Genomic DNA, 22,255 nt, shown 5'->3' with positions numbered 1-22,255 from the left:
CTTGATCCTGACGACCTTAGTGATCTGTTAGGTTTCAGTACTTTAAAATCAATTCTAAATGCAACTGGAAGCCAGTGCAAAGACCTGAGAACTGGTGTGATATGTTCATATTTTCTGGTTCTGCTCAGAATCCTGGCAGCAGCGTTCTGTATGAGCTGCAGCTGTCTTATGGTCTTTTTGGAAAGGCCAGTGAGGAGTCCATTACAATATTCCACCCTGCTTAATGAACAAGTTTCTCTAAGTCTTGACTGGAAACAAAGCATCTAATCCTTGCAATATTTTTAAGATGATAGTATGCTCACTTATTGCTTTTACTTGACAACTGATACTAAGGTCTGACTCCAAAATCACACCAAGATTGCTGACTTGATTTTTAGTTGTTTGACCCCTAGAGTGAAGGTATGCGTTCACATTAGGGCTTTTTGCACTTGAAGTAGTTAACCCTGGGTCATTCTAAACCCCTGTGGCCTGTTGCATGAAGCTATGTGAACAAACTCTGAGTTTCAGAGTAGGTTTGGAGTTGACAAATCCAGATAAATCCAACTTTGTTTTAGATCAGGATCAACTGTTATACAACGCTCGGTATAAACTTTCTCTGTCAACTCAGGTTTAATCCAGAGTTTGCAAAGCGCGTGCACCTGAAAGTGTGACACGTGCGGCAAACAGCCAGTCACACGGAACAAGGGAAACGTCAGTTTGATTCACTTCTACTTTTTCAATTGTTTTCAATGGGAGCGCCGCGTTTTTTAAACGCCAGGAGTTTTTCAGCGTCTTTTTCACGCTCAAGCGCTGAGAGCTCAGCGTTTTTTACTGGTCGCCTCGAGTTGAAGAATTCTCAACTTTGAGTAAAACGCTGCGCTCATCACTGTCACTTTTTAGCCAGCCGTCCAATCAGAGTGGAGGAGGGGCGGGACAAATACAACTCCGACCAACTGTCACATTCTTGCTGTACAGCGACATCAACAAACAGAAACAAAATGGATGAGAAATTAATATTGCTGCTCTCCGAAAATACATAGCAAAGTAATTTCACATTGTGTCAACATTTTAAGTCTGAAACAAATTACCTGCAAAATCAGTTATAAGTAACAGTGCCGCAGATATTCCGTATCATAGCAACAAAGCGTCTCAACGGAAAAAAACGCTGCGCTGCAGAAGCGCTCTCAAGCGCTCACAGACGGGCGTTGTAAGCAGAGCGCCTAGCGTTTTCAGCTGGCTAAAAACGCTCTGGTGGACACACGGCCTAAATGAAAACAGACGCATAGCCTACGGCGCAGAGGCTCCGGCGTAGGTCTGACGCAGAAGTATAAATCAGCCTTTAGTATTTTCAACCTATAATGGCGGCCGCGCTACCGGAGCGCCACCTAATGACTGTTACCCAAAAAGTATCAGAGTGTCACCTCTTGGGTATACCCTTTGCTCAGAATAAAACCTGCTCCAAAGCAGGTTAGCCGTGTAGCGTAAGTTACCATAGCAATGAACCCCGCTGAAAAACAATCCACCTTTCATACGCCCGAAAAAACAGAGTCTGCTCAAACTAATCTTGAACTTACCTGTAGTAAATGAAACCTGCTAAACGAAATCCTGGGTTATCTTTATTCACGTTTCATACTGCTCATACTATACCCAGGGTTAACAGTTAATCCTGGGTATTCATAACCTAAGTTACCGTTTCACACTGCACATTCCTAAACCCCGGGATAAAGTCCTTATCTGCATTTTGCGGTGTCAATGTCACTGACTGACTGTCACTGAAATGGTTACAGAAAAGCTGGGCATCATACACTACCAGACTTTAAAATCGTTCGGAACACAAACAGAAACACTCGCCTGGTTGCTAGGAAACGCATGACAGACAGGCGAAACAAATGCAGAAGATTCACGCATGTCGTGCGCGAGCTCGCGGCCCCATCTAGCGGCTGTAAGCGGTAATAGTGTCTCAACATGATTACTCTTCAAGCGCCGTGATTCGTGAGCTGAATGAGGTACGTTTTTCCTTATTACCCGATCTTGTACAGTAGTCTTATTTTTTTCTCGATCTTTGTGACTTCGCACCCTTGATTTACATTGCTTGGACAGCGTATGACTGTACAGTGTAATTATACTGTATTTATTAGCAACACATATAGTTCACTGATATGTGTTCTAAAATCGGCTCAGAATATAAAACAGTTTTTAATATAAAATATAATATAAAATATAAATTTAATATCCTCCGGCTGGATGGAATCAAAATCTGAAGCTAAAATCTGCAGACTGGCTCTGACTTTTATCAACTAGCGTCAACTTGTTCAGACTGTAAATCGGGGTGAAAATCAGGGCAAAAATCGTGTAGTGTATTCCAGCCTTAAGCCGGTTCTTATCTAGAATAAGCTGCATTATGGAGTGTGGGTCATATACCTTTTGATGTGAATTCAGAGGTCTGGCTATGCGAGGTTAAAATCTGACCATCCAGCTCTAGTGTGTATGGGCCACTTCCAAAAAATAAGTTTTGCATTTTTCTCCATAATGGCTTGACGAGGCCCTCCTGAATACTACAATTTGAATTTAATGCAAATCACCTGACTGGGTGTGGTCAACAGTTTTTTTTTTCCTTCTTTTTTTTCAATTGAAAAGACTTTAAAAATGATACAAAGTTTTATAGGCAGAAATGAAACCATGCTGATATTAGATTGCAAACTATCAAGGATTCAGAGGGAGAAAAGGATTGTACAGAGCTTCTAAAATATAAACAAAAATGTCAAATCACTTGTTACAGCACCACCTTGTGGCCAGGTCTCACAAAAAACTGCCTAAATGTCATAATGATCATCAAATAGCATTTGAAACGATCATATGGATTATGATTTGACTGGTTGTTCACCAAGTTTTCTAAATTGTTCTATTTATATTTTAAGACGTGATTCTACCAAAGAAAAACATCAAATAATTTCAAAATCAGCATTTTGGGTTCCTTTTTACCAATAGGCTACAATATTATAGGCCTATAATATTACAATAATGTACAATTGTAAATGTATAGTAATATAATACACAGTAGTAAAATAAGAAGGAAGAAAAGAAAACCATAACAAACAACAGAGCTCTTACAACTACGCTGCTTGGACCCAACTATTTAACCACATTAAGTTTTAATTCAATGCTAAAATACCAGGAGGGTACACAGAATATTTTAATATTTTAGAGATTTCGAAGGTCGAGATGAAATTCATTTTCATTTCTTACAGTAGGCGGCAGTATCGAGCAATCCCATGAAACAATAACAAGCAGAAGAATCACCGGATATCCGGAAGTGTTGCATTGTGGGGTTCATTTCGTTGATCGCTGACCGAATGGTTAAAGTAATGAATTAAGAGCTTCGGGTGCTTAAAAATTTCCGCTCCGTGCTTTTAGCAGAACAAGCGCGGCGTCTGTTAGTTTATCCAGGCAGCTTGAGAATGAGTGATCGGAGGTGAATCATGAATATAAAGGCGCACAGGAACAGCAGCAGCAGCAGCAGCAGCACTGATGTGTGGATGTGGAGAGTCAGCGTAAACTGATCAACCAAAAGGTACTGACTCCTCATCCTCCAAACACACTCTCTTCATGAATTTGAATTCAGAACTATATTTAAAATTGCACTCTCTCAGACAGTGTTTTAGAGGTCTACGATAAGAAAGCCGACTACATCGCCTGAATCTCCACACAAAGCCGTCGCTGCGGGTGCATCATCATCATCATTAACAACCCACTGAACCTCCTCGCCTGGTTTCGATTCCCTTTAAACTCTGAAGCGTCACGGCAGCTCATCCCTCATGGCCTCTTCATCGGGGAACGACGATGACCTGACGATCCCGAGGGCGGCGATCAATAAGATGATTAAAGAAACGCTTCCCAATGTGCGAGTAGCGAACGATGCCAGAGAGCTGGTGGTGAACTGCTGCACAGAGTTCATTCACCTCGTCTCATCAGAGGCCAACGAGATCTGCAATAAATCAGAGAAGAAGACTATATCCCCTGAACACGTTATAAACGGTGAGGATGATTGTGAGATCACTAACAGCTAATTTTTCATTTTGGAAGAGGGTTTTATTACCTTCTTGTGCAGTAAGCTGGAGTTAAAGAGGTAGTTCACTCAAAAATAAACATTCTGTTATGTACTCGCTCTCATACTTCTCTTGTATTTCTCGCTTGCTTCTGTTGAACACAAAATGAGATGTTTGAATGATAGGGACTGACAGTCTCAGTCACCATTCACTTTCAACGCCTCATTTTCCATACAATTACTGTTGAAAACAGCCTAAACTGGTCTAAGATGCTCTCCCAATGTTGTCAGGGTGGTCGGATGACTGATTTTAAGGGGTTTTGGACACTATTCAGCTGTTAAAATTGTTTGACAAACTCCAAACCTGTATGCGTTTCATTCTTCTGTGGAACACAAAAGAAGATATTTTGAAAAATGTTGGACTTTTTGTTTATAAAATGAAAGTCAATTGGTTCTAATGTTGTTTTGGACCCCAGTGACTTAAATTGTATGAAGAGAAACAGTTCTTCAGTTCATACATATATATATAATCATACAGTTCTTCCTAATCTGTTGTTCTAAATAATAGTAGTAGAAAGTAAGTCATACCCTCATGTTGTTCCAAACCTGTAAATAAAGCGATCTATCCCTTTTAAATGTTTTAAACAAAAGCACAGTGGTGGGTTTGAAACTACTACATTTTACTCAGATCTTGAACCAGGCTGTTTTAAAGGGTTAGTTCACCCAGAAATGAAATTTCTGTCATTAATTACTCACCCTCATGTCATTCCGAACCCATAAGACCTTCGTTCATCTTTGGAAAACAAATAAAGATATTTTTGATAAAATCCGAGAGGTATATGACTCGTAAATAGACGGCAATATAATCAACACTTTCAAGGTCCAGAAAGGTACTAAAAACATTGTTAAAACAGTCGATGTGACTGCAATGGTTCAACCTTAATTTTTATAAAGCGACGAGAATACTTTATTAAAATAATGACTTTATTCAACAATCTCTTCTCTTCCTTGCCATTATCTTTATGCAGTTGAGGCAGTAAGCACAGTGTTTGTGTCAATTTTGGCCAAAGCTGATCATGTGAGCAGCATGTGTGTGATGCTGACACGGGAGCCAGCCAATAATGAGTCGGCTTTCGGATGCAGAACCTGGAAGCGCAATGTGACACAGAAGAAGATTGTTGAATAAAGTCGTCTTATTGTTTTATTTTTGCACAAAAAAAGTATTCTCGTCACTTCAAAATATTAAGGTTGAACCACTGCAGTCACATGGACTGTTTTAACGATGTCTTTAGTACCTTTCTGGACCTTGGAAGTATTGATTATATTATTGTCTATGAACGAGTCATATACCTCTTTGATATCATCAAAAATATCTCAATTTGTGTTCTGAAGATGAATGAAGGTCTAATGGGTGTGACAATTTTCATTTTTGGGTAAACTAACCCTTTAATATACACAAGATTCAGTATTAAACTCACATTTCCACAACACATGGATGGGTATGATTGTATTACAGTCATGTAAAAGATTTACAGTGTTAAGATAATAGTTTTTTGTTCACTGGCAGTTGTGCATTTCACTTCAAACTTGTACATCTCTCCTGAAAACCAATGTAACAAATTCTTTGTTTTTCTTCAGCACTTGAAAGTCTAGGTTTTGGGTCATACATCGCAGAAGTAAAAGATGTTCTGCAGGAGTGTAAAACTGTAGCACTTAAACGGAGAAAGGCCAGCTCCCGACTAGAGAACCTTGGCATTCCTGAGGAAGAGCTTCTTCGTCAACAGCAGGAATTATTTGCCAAGGTAAATATCCTGGAAGAGCTTATTAAATTATTCATGAGACAGATAAATTAGCTTTTCACTCTGTAGCTTTCCAGTTTGTCTGCAGCCTTGTAACAAGATTTCAAGTGGCTCTTCTGATGAGTTGTGCTGTCTTGCAGGCACGACAGCAGCAGGCTGAGTTAGCACAGCAGGAGTGGTTACAGATGCAGCAGGCCGCCCAGCAGGCACAGTTAGCGGCGGCCTCAGCCAGTTCCGCTCAGCAGGCCGGATCTTCCCAGGATGAAGATGAAGAGGACGACATGTGAATCCTGGCAGGCTTTCTCAGAAGCACACAGATAGATTGAGATATATATATATATATATATATATATATATATATATATATATATATATATATATATATATATATATATATATATATATACAGACATGTATGGTCTCCCACACACAAGCTGTCCTCTGTAAACCTTAGCAGAGAAGGACCTCTGCAGTGTTGTCTCCTATATAAACTTTTAAATCCCAGATCACCAGTATAAATTCATACTGACGGTTCAGGGGCAGTCATGGGTGCTCTCCTGTGATTTGTTGCTATGTTTGCCTCGATTCACTTGTTAACTAGAATTATTAGCTTTTGAAAATCCCTTTCCTTTCTAGTTTGTTCCTGATTTAATTGAAGGCAGTTGTCATAAGTTTCACCGTATGTGTGTGGGAAGGATGTTAATTCATGTAATGTGGCTGTGACGTAAGACGCGCCATGTTATTAATCGTCATTGGTTAAATTCAGGAGCCGCTGTTTGAATCGCTGCATCCTGTTTTAGGTGATTTGCGTATTTCTCTTATATTTGTCTTTGTAATATAGTTTGAAGAGACACAATTGGGGAACATTTTTGCAAAGTGATTTTTACAGCCGTTCATCCCCGCTTCCGTATTTCTCTTTGTTCTGCTGAGTGAGATCAGAGAACGTGATTTGTAATGTAGGATGTTGCTTTTTGGTTCATTTTAGTTCAAGTCAGGATAAAGATTGTGTAGATAGGCTTTTACCTGCCCTGTGTTCACATCAGTATTCCAAGGAAAAGATTTACATGTGCAGAATAATATCTGTCTTATAGTACCAAAGATAGAAGAAAATATGATAAATTCAGTCACCAGATAGGCTTTGGAAATCTGCTCATGGTATTTGCTCTCTGTATGACACGAGTGCTTTGGTGCAGACTGCGCTAAACGCTCGAACTCACACTTTGTACAATGTTTTGATAGCAGATTTTTTTACAGGTGCAATGTGTAAAAGTGGAGTTGTGAATGTGTGGTTAATTCATATCTTGTGATGACTGGTAAGGTGTAGTTGAGAAGCGTATTCACATGCCTTTGCAAAAGCTGTAAGCTGTATTCTCTAAGCAATAAAGTCAACCCGTTTTATAGACAGCCTGTGTTCTGTTCTTTTTTTTTTTCTTTTTTTTTGGTTAATGAAAAGTTTTAAAGTAAACATGGAATGGGAGTTATGTTTGTCTTTCCTTGTGACATATGTCTTAGTGAAACGGCTTCACAAACAAGGAAAAATGTAAGGTGGGTCTTAATTTTGTCCATTGGGAATTGGTTGGATGGTTGTTATTGTGACAGGTTGTCTTACCCTTGTGCCAATAAATACGTCATTAGAGGAGAGATGTCATTGCAAGAGGAAGGGAAAATTTGAGGTTTAAAGGGTTAGTTCACCTGAAAATTAAAATTCTGTCATTAATTACTCACCCTCATGTCGTTCATCTTCAGAACACAAATTAAGATATTTTTGATGAAATCCAATGGCTCAGTGAGGCCTCCATTGCCAGCAAGATAATTAACACTTTCAGATGCCCAGAAAGCTACTGAAGACATTTAAAACAGTTCATGTAACTACAGTGGCTTAACATTAATGATATGAAGTGACAGGAATACTTTTTGTGTGCCAAAAAAAACAAAATAACGACTTTATTTAACAATATCTAGTGATGGGCGATTTCAAAACACTGCTTTGAAGCTTTACGAATCTTTTGTTTCAAATCAGTGGTTCGGAGCAGGTACCAAACTGACAAAGTCACGCTCCCCAGTGGTGAACTACTGAAATTTCGAAACACTTATGACGTAACGAAGACTCGTTACTGAAATCACGTGACTTTGGCATTTTTGATTAAAATAATAATTTAATTTTCATTAAATAAAAGTGAAAAAAATAAATAAATCAACATCCGGCCAACATCCAATGCAAATTAAATGATCGCAACTACGTATAACCCCCCCCCAAAAAGTCAATTGTGAACGTTTCTATGACTGAACTTGGAAATACTGCCCTGTAGTCTTTGAACTGTGTGGTGGTGGGTGTATTATGGTGCATCTGACAGATGGCGCTCCTGTAGCCGTAATAAAGACGAGAGTCTTACTATGGCGAAGGCTCGAAACATTAATATTAATGACGCTAGGTGACGTTCTCTCAGTAGCTTACGTGACTGGACGCTACCGGAAGGTTACCAAGCAACGTCGTCATGACCTAATTAATATTTATAAGCTCTGCCTCTGTCATAGTAGAATTCGTAAATTCCCGCTGTGGACGTGAAGAGAAACTGTTGCGCTCCAGTCCTCCACCGTTCCCACCATTCCGCTTTATGTTCGTGTACAGAAGTGAAAGGTCGATCGGTGTCTGAGTTTGGCTGTATCAAATAATAAAAGGCAGTCGTGCAGAGCGTTCAAATAGAATAAAAGAGTTAACAGTTGTTAGAAGGAGAACTTTATATACTTGTGAAGAATTGCTATCGACAGATCGTTCTGGGTCGGCAGTAATACAACAAGGTTGTTCTTTTATTCCCGTTTTTTCTCCCACTGAGCCGAGATACGGTAAGTGTCAATCTGACTGCATGTATACTGTATGTATATGTGTTTATACTGCATCACTCTCGTAAAGTGTTATTCTGTTTAGAGGTAAATAATCATGTAAATGTTTATAAACACCGTTGCACGGTTTGATTTGTGTACAGTAACGTTAGTCATTTTGATCTGGCTTTAGTCGATTTTTATCTGTCTCGTGTTTGATAGTTGCTCTAATTTTCTTTTGCTTAATATTATAATGCTACAGTATGTTGCTTCATGTTTAACAATAAGAATATTATTGCTGTTAAGATATGTGGTGCATTTATTTATTTGACATAGATAAATTGAATTTTATGCATTATGAACGATACGATTTTTGTCAGTTTAAGATCAGCTAAAATGTGTCCTCTATGGCATATAGCTGTCATTAGACAGAGTATGACTAGTAATATTCTGTTCTTTATGCTATGGCATTAATGATGAGAGACTGATCATATCACAGGACATTCAACAACATACTGTTCATGTTATCCAGAGGAAATGTTATCATTCTGACTGACATGAACCAGATCTGTAAACTTACTGTAAAGGACTTTGTACATTGATCTATTAAATGCAGGCAATACATTTCAGGTTAGACATGAATCGGTGTTCTGGGTATTCTCATAACCAGAAAAAAAGAAAAGATAGGAATTGATGTTGACATTTGAGCCTGTTCTCTCAGTGGAGTTATTTTTTTGGAAACTTTGATACAAGATATTTTTATACTATTGTATTTACATACCATTTGTAACAGTGACGGATGTTTATAGTAGTCTGTTGTTCCTGTGAAGTTTTTTTTTTTTTTTTTCCTTTTTTTGGGGGGGCAGTGGCTCTTAAATCTTTACCAGTATTGCCCGCTTAATTCATTTATTGTACTTTCAGGTTGAATTTATTTAATGAAAATAAAATGTACAGTTATAGTTCATCCATTTTTTTTGTCATTATTTATTAACTCTTATGTCTTTCCAAACCTGAATGACTTTCTGTCTTCTGTGAAACACAAAGGAGGATATTTTAAAGAACTATTTAGGGCTTTTCATTTGGGAAAGTTAACCCTGGGTCATATTAAACCCTGGGTAAACAAAATCCTAGGTTATCTTGTTTCATGTTTCACACTGCTCATAATTTACCAGGGGATAACAATTAATCCTGGGTATTCATAAGATCACATTTCACTGTGTTCCTGTAGTGCACTCTTAGACGAAAAGGGTTCTTTCAGGTGTATATTTCAGCTGTTTTAACTAAAAGCAACTTGCACTGGCATATCTTAAAATATATCAGTGGCATTGTTTTGTCTCAAGATGCACAATTTTTTTTTTCTAGGGTACATTGTTAAAAGCTACTTAAATAGAACTAAGGCCTAATCCTGGCTTAGGCTAAGCCCTGTCTGTGAAACCAGGCCTTGATGGATTTAGTTTTAATTAATTTGTTTTAAAACCATTTTTAATTTTAATTAAATATTATAAACTGAACAGCTTGTAATTATAGTTTATCACTGTAAAAAAATGAAATAACCTCTTAAACATGAAAAAATTATGCAATCATTTAAGACATTTCTCCTTATATAGGCCCTATTATATAGAATCTTTTTGGCATTAAGCATTCTTTAAGTCATGAACCCTGTAGGGTGTCTATAGAGGAATTGACTGATCTACGAATGCAGCACACAACATGTTTACATAGAGACTCTAGCATTGCTCATCCTCATATTGCCAGCAACTGCTACCAAGTTCTTCCGGAATGGATTTTTTAGACTATAAAGGTAAGAATGAAGAAGTCTCTCCTTCACAGAAATTGACACTCAAATGTTTTTTTTTGAGTACATGATTACTTAATATTCACAAAATGGCCGTAAATTATTCAGAATTCATTGAATTATTTTTTTATCTCTTAAATTTTCCTTTCCCAAAAGTTTTGTGGAATTGCACACGCAGATTGCCAACTAGTCAAGCAACTATACTTACAAATGGAGAGGCTGCAGAGAATAAACAAATAAAATATTTAATATTTTTTAGTTTGTGTTTTGATTGTTTTATTTATTTATTTTAGATTTAATTTTTTATGATTTAAGTAAGCTTTTTTTTATAAATGTATGAACCCCCTGCAGTTCCTTCCCAAACCCAGGGATTCAAAACCTGGTCAAAAAGCACCACTAATAACTTCTAAATTAGTGTGAAATATGTACCTGGGGTTAAATGTGGGGTTTGGAACGATTATAACCCGAGGCTAAGTGCAGTGTGAAAAGCCCTTTTTTGTCCATACAATAAAAGTCAGTGGGGTCCAAAACAACACTGGACCCCATAGACTTTCATTGTATGTACAAAACAGAAAAATACACAGAACATTCAAAATATCTTCTTTTGTGTTCCACAGAAGAGAAAGTCATAAAGGTTTGAAACAACTAGAGGTTGAGTAAATGATGACTGAATTATAATTTTTGGGTGAACGAACTATTGCTTTGAAGGAGGGTGCCAGAAGTGGTTCCAATATAGATTTTCAAAAATACACACCTCAAACAGGTTTAATGAGCACTCCCCCTATCTGTTATTGATTGGACAAACATAAAGTTCCACCCCAGACTCATGCCATTGCTTGAGTCTGTGTTGCTTAGTTGTGCTCTAGGGGTCAAGGTTTGGCTGGTCACAGATATGCAATTTGAAAAGCTATTTTACCGGATACCTTTCTTCAGGTATCAAAGACCTCCTTGGTTGGGATCCTCAAATAGCACCACAGAGACAGTCGATAAACACTTATCACACAACCTTTATTTGCCCTACTTTGCAGCATGTTTGTAATATCATTTTTATCTTTTTATCTATAATGCAGAATTGCATGCCGTAACATTCGGTTGGATTATTTCTTATAAATATTTAGTGTTCATTTCATAAATTCATACTGAACGTTAAGTCAGATTACAATCCGATCACTAGATGTTATCAGGCCAGTTAATTAGTGAATGTGGATTTACCAGTTTGGTCCAGCTTTAGTTCAACACAAGTCGCAAAGTTAGCCATTGGCTTTCCCTTTGATCATAATCTGATTGCTCTGCAATGGGTATTAATTTTAGGATTTGCTAAAGCTTTAACAATGTTATTAAATTGTGTTTTTAAAGATTAATTATTTAATTTGGTTTGAGAAGAACTTCACTAGACACTGCTGTGCTGTTGGCTTGACAAATTTGCTAAAAATGCACGTTTTAACAGCAAAATATTAAACATGCTATCAACTAAATACTAAAATATGCTATATGTTGATAGCACGTCTCCGTTCTCCTCTTTGCGTCTGTCTTCAGTCTGTACTGTCTGGCCTGTGTTACTGTAATGTTTACAGACTTTGTAATTTCCACACATATTACATTTTGGGAAATTATTGCAATGCAGTTTGTGTTTAAGTCTGGAATAGAGATTGGCCAAAATAAAACTAAAAACCGGTCCAGACCAAAAGAAAAAATTATACATTTAGTCCTGATTTACTTAACATTCACACATTTTTAAGAATGAACCTTAAGATACAAAACAACACCAAAAAAATTACTTTTATGACGTTAATTTTGTGACAGAACTTACTGAACATCCAATACAATGCTGTGCTGCAGAGAAATTGCGAAGAGCTTATAAAACGTCTAAGGCGAGTCAAAACAGTACCAGGAATTCTTCTGTTGAACACAAACAAAGATCTGCTGCAAGGAGACTGTGTTTCTGATGCCACCTTCTCAGGGGTCTTGGTCCGCTAGTTTGGTGTGCACCAAGGTTCAGATGGCAGTATTTACACTTACTCAAATGCAATTGAGTAATTGCAGCAAAGTTTGTTTTAATTGAACCAAACCTGCCAAGTGTTTGGTTGAAATTGCGGTGGCACAGAAAATCATCACCACCTTTTTCCCCTCTAGCAATGGCCCTGTTCTAGGGCTGTCAAACGATTAATCGCGATTAATCGCATACAAAATAAAAGTTTGAGTTTGCATAATATATGTGTGAGTAATGTGTGTAAATAATATATATAAATACACACAAATTAATGTATATATTTAAGAGAAATATGTTATTTATGTACAAAAAAAATGTATTTATATATAATATAAATTATATAAAAATATAAATAAATACATATAATTGTAAATATTTCTCAAATATATACATGGATGTGTTTGTATTTATATATACATAATAAATACACACAGTACACCCACATATATTAGGCAAACTCAAACTTTTATTTTGTATGTGATTAATCGTGATTAATCATTTGACAGACCTACCCTGTTCCCAAGCATAACTCTCAATCAAAGTTTAGTGATCATTTTATCCTGTTGCAATTGAATCTCAGGCCCTGTTTACACCTGGTATTAAGATCAGTTTTGCTTGATCGGATTACAAGTAGACAAGGGAGGTACTTCCCCGTTTACACCTGCTGTCTCTTTTGTCCACTTTCATCCACTTGTGTTCTGATTTCTTCGAGGGGAGGGTCTATGGGCAGGTAAATTTATGTTTTTTTTTTTCAGATCTTTCGATGTAATGGACGAAATAAGCTTGCGCAATTTACATATGAATGTGATCACTCCAACGGAAAACATGCGGAAAACAGCAGCTTTTGTTTCTGCTCTGATAGCCACAAGGGCATGCCATTGTGAGTGTGTGTTCGAAATCAGAAATGGTTTATAACATCGTACTTGGAAAGTTTTTTTTTTTTTTGTATTTAAAACAAACTTGTGTCTTTAGTTGACAGTTTAAATCCCGTCTGGCTAGCGCGCTTCTCATAATGTCTACGCATTGGGTCAGTAGGCGGAGATAGGTGGTCTTTTGTTGCTGTTCAAACGCATGTTTGAACACAAATGTTTTCTGGAAGTGGTCAAAAGTGGACAAGCTCAAAATGTTTTAGACCCCGTTTACACTTGTATTCAGCGTCATTGAATTGTGATCCGATCGACCAAACGCATCTTAATACCAGATGTAAACAGGGCTCAGTTTCAGCATATATTTATGGTCATTTTTCTTCCAATTTATGATTAACCCACACAAGGCAATAAATGTGTTATAACAGACACACTTGCTTTCTTTTACCTATTGATTTTTTTTACAAACACACCCTGTACACACACACACACACACACACACACACACACACACACACACACACACACACACACACACACACACACACACACACACACAAGAATGACACATTCTACCACTGGCCTGTGGAGACTTGGTTTGATCTCTAAGAGTTTGAAGCAGGATTGTTTCTCCAAAGAATGAGTATCATTCATGGCCATAAATTACACGCATCAACTTTAAAGTTTTTAGTCTGTATGTGTTTGCTTTGAGGTCATTTGCTTATCTCTCCCTAAATAGGGGTGTATAATATTAACACAAGTTATATTTTGATATTTTCTGGAATTTTGTAGATAATGATAATTAGATGACTTGCTTAATGTGTTGCCGGTATCTTGGCCGGTTTGAGGCCGTGACACACCAAGCCAACGGTCTGCTGTTGGCCAGTGTCAGGCCATTGTTGAGCATTTATCAGCTCAGTTTTTGAGATGTGATGTGCATGTAAAATATGTCATTAACAACTAGTTGTTCAGTTCTATACACACTGCGTAGAGTTTTTGTAAATGCGGTTGTCACTTGCTGCATTTTTAGGGAGTTAATTCAGTTGTAGAATGAGGTTGTCACTCCTGTAAATGACTGAACTCTGTGTGTTCAGAACAGGATTAAGCACTAAAAGGTGAATTGACAACCAAATTTTGCTGCAGCATGTATGTGGCTATATATGATTAAGCAATGAGGTTTTGGTTGCTACAAGTTCTGTGTAAAGTTACCTCATGTTTCCTGGAAGTCAGCAATAAGTTATGTGTGACTCAGAGTTTAGGAAAGATGAAAACAGAAAGTTATGTTTCGCTTATGCAAATAGTTAATTTAGCACATCTTTATTGCAATGTCTGCAGATAAATACACGTAAGGCTACATCTTAGTTAATAACATAATATGCAGGTTTAATCTTAGATGGTGTGATTCCTAGACTAACCTGACTAACCTAACATTTTCCCTCATCTTGTGAGTATAAGAATGCTAACCTGCTAATCGTTAGCAGACTCTTTTAATAGCATCTGATTTCATACTTTGGTAGCAGAAACATTAGTCATTGTAAGTTTAATTCAGTTATGCAAATAACTGTTAACAGTAGGTAAAACCCAGAAGATTGCTCATTTTTAATCCCCCAGAATGGTGAGCAGATTGGAAGCAGGTCTGGAGGGGTGGGGGTTCGGAGTTCAGATTTTTTTGGAAGCAGCTATCAGCAGTGTTAGTTGTCTCTAGTGATGCTTGTGATTGCTGTATGGAGACATTGTTTGCTATTTTGAACTTAATTCATTGAATCATTTTAATCCTACATAGCATAGCAGAAGAAAACTGGAATTACACTGGAATTACATTAAGAACAATGTGTTAGGGACAAGACGGATGCTCTTAACTGTCTGTTTACATAGGCAGCTAACTTCTAAGGTACAATCACAGTTAAAGGGTTCACCCAAAACTGAAAATTCTGTTCTGAAAAAGAAAAAAAGAAAGAAATAACTCATGTCACTTCATAAAATTGAGTTTAAGCCACTGGAGTCACATAGAGTACTTTAATGATGTCTTTTTCCAACCTTTCTGGACCTTGGAGTGTTAGTTGCATTGGATCTCTATGGAGAGACAGAAACCTCTCAGACTTCATCAGACATATCTTAATTTTTGTTCCGAAGATGAACGAAGGTCTTACAGATGTGGAACGACACAAGGGTGAGTAATAAATGACAGAATTTCCATTTCTGGAATAAAAATTCTGTCATCATTTATTCACCCTCATGTTGATCCAATCCCATAAGACTTTCGTTCATGTGAATTAAAGCCTAAATTAAATCTGTTCAGCATATAAAGTGATCGTGTCTATTAAGAAACTTTGGACTAAACCACTCAAATTCATATGGATTAGTTTTATGATCTTTTATGAACTTTTTGAAGCGACAAAGTAGTGGTTCCATAGATTGTCAAAGGAGGGACAAAAATTGGAAATTGGAATGACATGAGGGTGAGTAATTAATGTCAGAATTCTACCATTTTTGGGTGAACCATCCCTTTAACTGTTACTCACAGACTTGATTCTTTAATAAGGACAAAAGGTGTGTAGATTAAAGATGTTTAATTTGGATTAATCATACTCCAGACACATTTTCAAATGGCCCTGGGTGTGGTTCTTCAGCCCACCAACCATATTAACCAATTCTGACATCAAATGATTCATGTCCATCCTGCAAACTCTTGTACTGTCTGTCATGTACATGAATGAATGAATGAGTGAATGAATGAATGAATGAAGATGCTGAATACTACAGTCAATGCAATTAAAAGCTTATTTTTCTCAGTGGAACTGTGTATCTGAACTCAACTCCTGGCTTTCTGCAGCCATTCAGGTACCAGTGCACATTGGCTTAGGGGATTGAAGGTAAAACTCATTAGTCTAACCATCAGAGAGTACTTTACCTCACTCATTGACTCACTTCAATTCATTAATCTCCCAGAAGGCTTTGCTGTACTCAGTCTGAGGCACTGGTAATTGCGCCCTGTAAGGCACTTAAAGGATCACACCTATTTAAAAGCTCAAACTCCCTATACCAATTTGCAACTAGATTTCAAAACATTTTCCAAAAGCAGCTTTCCTGTCCTGCCTCCATATTTGCCACAGTGGACTTTATTTTATTGGTCATTTTATTGACCTCATGACAATGGTTACATAACCACACCAGCCGGTTTCAAGTGTGTGGGTACTCTGTCTATGTCCATTAAACACAATGATGTCATGAGTCGGCTTGCTCTCTGATGTACCTATTGATTTTGGAATAAATTACTTCAAATGCAGTTCATAATAGCACACACACACACAAACAAATCACAAGCTTTAGTTTCAGCCTATAGAAATACTACATAGAAACATGGTAGAAAACAAAAAACAATGAAGTTAGTGACGTTAGCCAAGGAAATTTACCCAAGAAGTATCAAGAAGTCACACATGTAATTAAAATTGACTTTAACACAAAGAAAAAAAATGTGTAGCAGACATGTTCTGTAGATGGGTAAATAACATATATATTTTTTCAGAATTACATGTAATAACAACACAACTTTATCATAATGTTGGAAATTTGGCAAAAAAAAAGGTTTGTATGTCACAGACAGTTCAGAAAGTTTGACGGATAACGGCGGATAACAACAACGCTTATCAGAGTAGTGATTTGGTTGGCTTGTAAGTCATTTATCTATCGAAGGTCAATTGTGTTTACAAATGCTGATTACCAAATCAACCCTAAATGTCTAAAGCCCATAGAATCCCTTTCACTTACAAGACATGGAGCCTCAGAAGATGGTAAATGCAGTATTTATTGAGGTCACAAAGTAATGTACCAGATGCTCTTGTCATCTGAGATGTCAAGTTGAGGACCTCCAAGCTGCTTGTGGGGAAGCTTATTGACAAGGAGGTAAATGGACTGCAGGAATCACTTGTATAATGATGCACAGGGTCATTTGCCGAGAGCTGGTTAATTAGGTGTCGGCAGATGAATGCCGTCATCATGTTATTGCCTTCATTGAAAGGCAGAAAAAGGAGAACCCTGTATAAACTCACGACAAGGGCAGTAACTGGTTGCCTAGAAACTGTAAAACACAGTAGGTAATAAAGAAACAGAATAGGTTCAGCACCTAAGCCAAAACAGCACACACCATGATGTTTGGGTGTAGATAAGCGTCTTTCATCTATGAGACAAATATGATCAAGTAGATGATTGAAGTGTTGAAGAATGAGAGATTGTGGATGTGCTTTGAAAACAGAGATAGGACACACTAACTCCATCAGATTTTATACTTCTGTTTATACTTATGCCTTGATTTCCCTCAGAATGAATAAAGAGATCTGAGCTTGTGTTTTGTGTAAGCGTGACTGTGAATGACCTTAGCACTCAGTTCTCACCATCTACAAAGCCTTATCTCCTGTCACAGTGTTGTGTTGTGACAACTAGATTACTCAAATTGCAGACACATAGAGGGAAAATGAGTCCTAAATGAATTTGAATAGATTTTAAGCTGACAAAAAAAAAGCATAATAGTGATTTATACTGACATTAAATCAGCAGTGAGACATAGTATTTGGACTTTGCCTCTACTTTATGACTTCTTGTTTTATTAAGCCATTTCATATGGAGTGCTTTCTGTCCCCCCATCTCCTGTCTCCATGACGAGTTTCCTGCTTTGTTGCCTAGCAATCTATAAACCTAGAATTGGCTGCAGCCCCTGTCTAAAGTTTCTCTGTAGAGCCGCACTCTCAGTTTTATGTTGCTGTTACTTACTAGTGCATTTACTGCCAGCATTCACAAGCTTGCACATCTTGGCAGTGAAATGATAACAGAGATTTACTGCAAAGATCTCTTATTTAATTGAGTCAGTAACATGAAGTAACATGATGCACTTTTTTTTGTTCATAATAATTCATACATACAATGACTTGATTTTTTTTCTTTGATGAACATATTTTGAATTTATGAATTAAAATTAATTTTGATATTTTTGGGGGTGTAAAGTTAATATTAATTATTAGAAATATAGCAGTTGTTTTTTTTTTTTTTTGTTTTTTAATAATTAAATAAATAAATAAAAATGTATGCCAAATCCAAGGCATCTGGTTCAATGTGCTGGAACATGCATAGTAAAAAAAAAATAAAAACACTGAAGAAATGATTGTGTGTCAAGGTCAATAAATTTCTTAAAAATTGCAGATAATTTGACCTTTATATGGCAAGGTAAGGTTAAAGTTGCAAAAAGTAGGCTCGGTTTCACAGAAATTTGATTAAGCCAAGATTAGGCCTTTTAATTAGGCCTTTTAGGACATTTAAAGGGATAGTTCACCCAAAAATGAAAATTTGATGTTTATCTGTTTACCCCCAGGGCATCCAAGATGTAGATGATTTTGTTTCTTCAGTAGAACACAGATGATGATTTTTAAAGGGTTAGTTCACCCAAAAATGAAAATTCTGTCAATTATTACTTGCCCTCATGCCGTTCCACACCCGTAAGACCTTTGTTAATCTTCGGAACACAAATTAAGGTTTTTTGAGTTGAAATCCGATCGCTCTGTGAGGCCTTCATAGGGAGCAATGACATGTCCTCTCTCAAGATCCATAAAGGTACTAAAACTAACCCTTTAACTCCAACCGTTGCCGTCTGTCAGTCTTATAATGTGTGCCAACAATAGGAACTCCATCTATAAGAGTAAAAAAACATGCACAGACAAATCCAAATTAAACCCTGCGGCTCGTGACAACACATTGATGTCCTAAGACACGAAACGATCGGTTTGTGCGAGAAACCGAACAGTATTTATATAATTTTTTACCTCTAAAACACCACAATGCATGTCCAACTGCATTCAGCATCCGGTTAGTGAGGTCAAAAAACGCATTCTGATGACGGCAGTGATGTCTCGCACTTTGCTTCAATGAGTGCGAGAGATCACTTCCGTTGTCAGAGCGCATTCAGACCTCACTAACCGGATTCTGAACGCAGTTGGATGTAGTGGAGTATTAGAGGTAAAAAAAAAATATATAAATACTGTTTGGTTTCTTGCACAAACCAATCATTTCGTGTCTTAGGACTACAACGTGTCGTCACGTGCCGCAGGGTTTAATTTGGATTTGTCTGTGCGTGTTTTTTTGACTCCACTATAGATGGAGTTTCTATTGACACGCATTAGCAGCAACAGCAGCGTATCAGATCTATTCCACCAAGACCAAACATAACAAAATTGTCATATCCATTACCATGCCAAATACTCAAGAGAGTTGTCATGGCAGAAATATATTTTAAAACAGTTTTGAAAATAATGATTAAGATGTACACTCACACTCATTTAAGGTGTGAGGCATATATGCTATTAATTTTTTCTTGATGGTAATATCACATTTGATCAAATAAAATTAGATTATTTTTATTAAAATGGTAAAATATTTTTTAAAACCATGAAAATAATTGTATTTGTAAAGCAGCCCTTATATAGGGATAAAACTGCACCTTTGGCCATCACTGATTTCCAATGAAATCATGCCAAATATGAACAAGTTAGACAGTCTGTACAGAAACATTAGAGGAAATAAAGACCATAGGGATTTTCCATTCTCAGGTTTTATCACGCTTCTGTATTTATGACAAACAGCATCTGTTGGTTGACGAATGGAGAGCCTTAGAGGTTAAACTGGTTTCACTAGAATGTGGTCAGATCATCTTCCTGATAATGTCCAATCTGATGACCAATCAGAGCCAAATAATCAGGGTTTCAATCTCTTTCCAAGTGTTTTATCCCCTTGGAATATTTTTGTTGTTACAAGTAGAACTACCATTCACATTGTCTCTCTGTTCATTATGGACATTCAGAGACATCCATTTTAAATCCTTCAGTGAGCACGTTTCATAGTAATAATCATGATAATATATTTACAATACTGTTCAAAAATTTGGAGTAGGAAAATTTTTTAATGGTTTTGAAAGAAGTTTCTTATGCTCACCAACAGAGCTGGGTAGTAACGGATTACATGTAATCTGGATTATGTAATCAGATTCCAAAAATCAAGTACTTGTAATTAGAGTAAACTACTTTTTAAAACACTCGCAATCAGACTACAGTTACTTTTTTATGGATTACATATTATTTATACAATGGCAGTAAGTTGTTCACAATTCAATGATTCTCCTATTTTTTCATTTTTTTAACGTTTATATTTGTTTCATAATAAACCTGCCGCTTATATATGTTCATGATTCTTTTAGTTTTTCCGGCGATGAGGGGGAAATATAGATGAAATATATATGAAATACAAACCCGATTCCAAAAAAGTTGGGACACAAATTGTGAATAAAAAAGGAATGCAATAATTTACAAATCTCTTAAACTTATATTTTATTCACAATAGAATATAGATAACATATCAAATGCTGAAAGTGAGACATTTTGAAATGTCATGCCAAATATTGGCTCATTTTGGATTTCATGAGAGCTACACATTCCAAAAAAGTTGGGACAGAAGTACATATAAGGAACAGCTGGAGGACCAATTTGCAACTTATTAGGTCAATTGGCAACATGATTGGATATAAAAAGAGCCTCTCAGAGTGGCAGTGTCTCTCAGAAGTCAAGATGGGCAGAGGATCACCAATTCCCCCAATGCTGCGGCGAAAAATAGTGGAGCAATATCAGAAAGGAGTTTCTCAGAGAAAAATTGCAAAGAGTTTGACGTTATCATCATCTACAGTGCATAATATCATCCAAAGTTTCAGAGAATCTGGAACAATCTCTGTGCGTAAGGGTCAAAGCCGGAAAACCATACTGGATGCCCGTGATCTTCGGGCCCTTAGACGGCACTGCATCACATACAGGAATGCTACTGTAATGGAAATCACAACATGGGCTCAGGAATACTTCCAGAAAACATTGTCGGTGAACACAATCCACCGTGGTGCCATTCGCCGTTGCCGGCTAAAACTCTATAGGTCAAAAAAGAAGCCATATCTAAACATGATCCAGAAGCGCAGGCGTTTTCTCTGGGCCAAGGCTCATTTAAAATGGACTGTGGCAAAGTGGAAAACTGTTCTGTGGTCAGACGAATCAAAATTTGAAGTTCTTTTTGGAAAACTGGGATGCCATGTCATCCGGACTAAAGAGGACAAGGACAACCCAAGTTATCAGTGCTCAGTTCAGAAGCCTGCATCTCTGATGGTATGGGGTTGCATGAGTACGTGTGGCATGGGCAGCTTACACATCTGGAAAGGCACCATCAATGCTGAAAGGTATATCCAAGTTCTAGAACAACATATGCTCCCATCCAGACCTCGTTTGTTTCAGGGAAGACCTTGCATTTTCCAACATGACAATGCCAGACCACATACTGCATCAATTACAACATCATGGCTGCGTAGAAGAAGGATCCGGGTACTGAAATGGCCAGCCTGCAGTCCAGATCCGCATCATAAAGAGGAAGATGCGACAAAGAAGACCTAAGACAGTTGAGCAACTAGAAGCCTGTATTAGACAAGAATGGGACAACATTCCTATTCCTAAACTTGAGCAACTTGTCTCCTCAGTCCCCAGACGTTTGCAGACTGTTATAAAAAGAAGAGGGGATGCCACACAGTGGTAAACATGGCCTTGTCCCAACTTTTTTGAGATGTGTTGATGCCATGAAATTTAAAATCAACTTATTTTTCCCTTAAAATTATACATTTTCTCAGTTTAAACATTTGATATGTCATCTATGTTGTATTCTGAATAAAATATTGAAATTTGAAACTTCCACATCATTGCATTCTGTTTTTATTCACAATTTGTACAGTGTCTCAACTTTTTTGGAATCGGGTTTGTAATAATATAATAATAATATATGAAATATAGATGAAATATTTGATGTAGCAGTGATATTGCTGTGAATTTCAAATTTTTCAATATTTGTTTTTGTAATGTTGCTGTTTTCTAAATGTACTTAATTTGAAGTAAATAT

At 37.1% G+C, this 22,255-nt stretch overlaps 2 protein-coding genes across 4 annotated transcripts in view; both read left to right on the top strand.

The window, feature by feature from the left end:
- The first annotated feature begins 3,275 nt into the window (after positions 1–3,275).
- dr1 (down-regulator of transcription 1) lies at positions 3,276–7,227 on the top strand. Of its 2 annotated transcripts, none has more exons than XM_048199595.1 (4): positions 3,276–3,550; positions 3,630–4,014; positions 5,663–5,826; positions 5,964–7,227. In XM_048199595.1, exons 2-4 carry the CDS (start codon positions 3,795–3,797, stop codon positions 6,108–6,110), a joined length of 531 nt encoding a protein of 176 aa, XP_048055552.1. In that variant the 5' UTR covers positions 3,276–3,550; positions 3,630–3,794; the 3' UTR covers positions 6,111–7,227. The 2 variants fall into 2 exon arrangements, with proteins under 2 accessions (XP_048055552.1, XP_048055553.1); XM_048199596.1 differs by having other exon boundaries at positions 3,290–3,550; positions 3,634–4,014.
- Positions 7,228–8,236: 1,009 nt separating this feature from the next.
- The window catches only part of gng12b (guanine nucleotide binding protein (G protein), gamma 12b), a 67,226-nt gene continuing 53,207 nt past the window's right edge, over positions 8,237–22,255 (top strand). The window contains exon 1 of one of the 2 annotated variants that reach the window (XM_048199592.1): positions 8,237–8,667. The gene's annotated coding sequence lies outside the window, so the exon portion shown is untranslated. The remainder of the gene's footprint in view (positions 8,668–22,255) is intronic. The other variant, XM_048199591.1, reaches the window with a different exon arrangement.

Source organism: Megalobrama amblycephala, linkage group LG8, assembly GCF_018812025.1.
Source record: "Megalobrama amblycephala isolate DHTTF-2021 linkage group LG8, ASM1881202v1, whole genome shotgun sequence".
Classification (NCBI taxonomy): Eukaryota; Metazoa; Chordata; class Actinopteri; order Cypriniformes; family Xenocyprididae; genus Megalobrama; species Megalobrama amblycephala.
Note: the sequence above shows the minus strand (reverse complement) of the source record. Positions and strands in the feature narration are given on the sequence as shown.

Coding starts and splice junctions, on each gene's coding strand:
- dr1 (XM_048199595.1), top strand. CDS start 3,795: ATGGCCTCTTCATCGGGGAACGACGATGACCTGACGATCCCGAGGGCG. Junction 4,015..5,662: donor CCCTGAACACGTTATAAACG/GTGAGGATGATT, acceptor GTTTTTCTTCAG/CACTTGAAAGTCTAGGTTTT. Junction 5,827..5,963: donor AGCAGGAATTATTTGCCAAG/GTAAATATCCTG, acceptor GCTGTCTTGCAG/GCACGACAGCAGCAGGCTGA.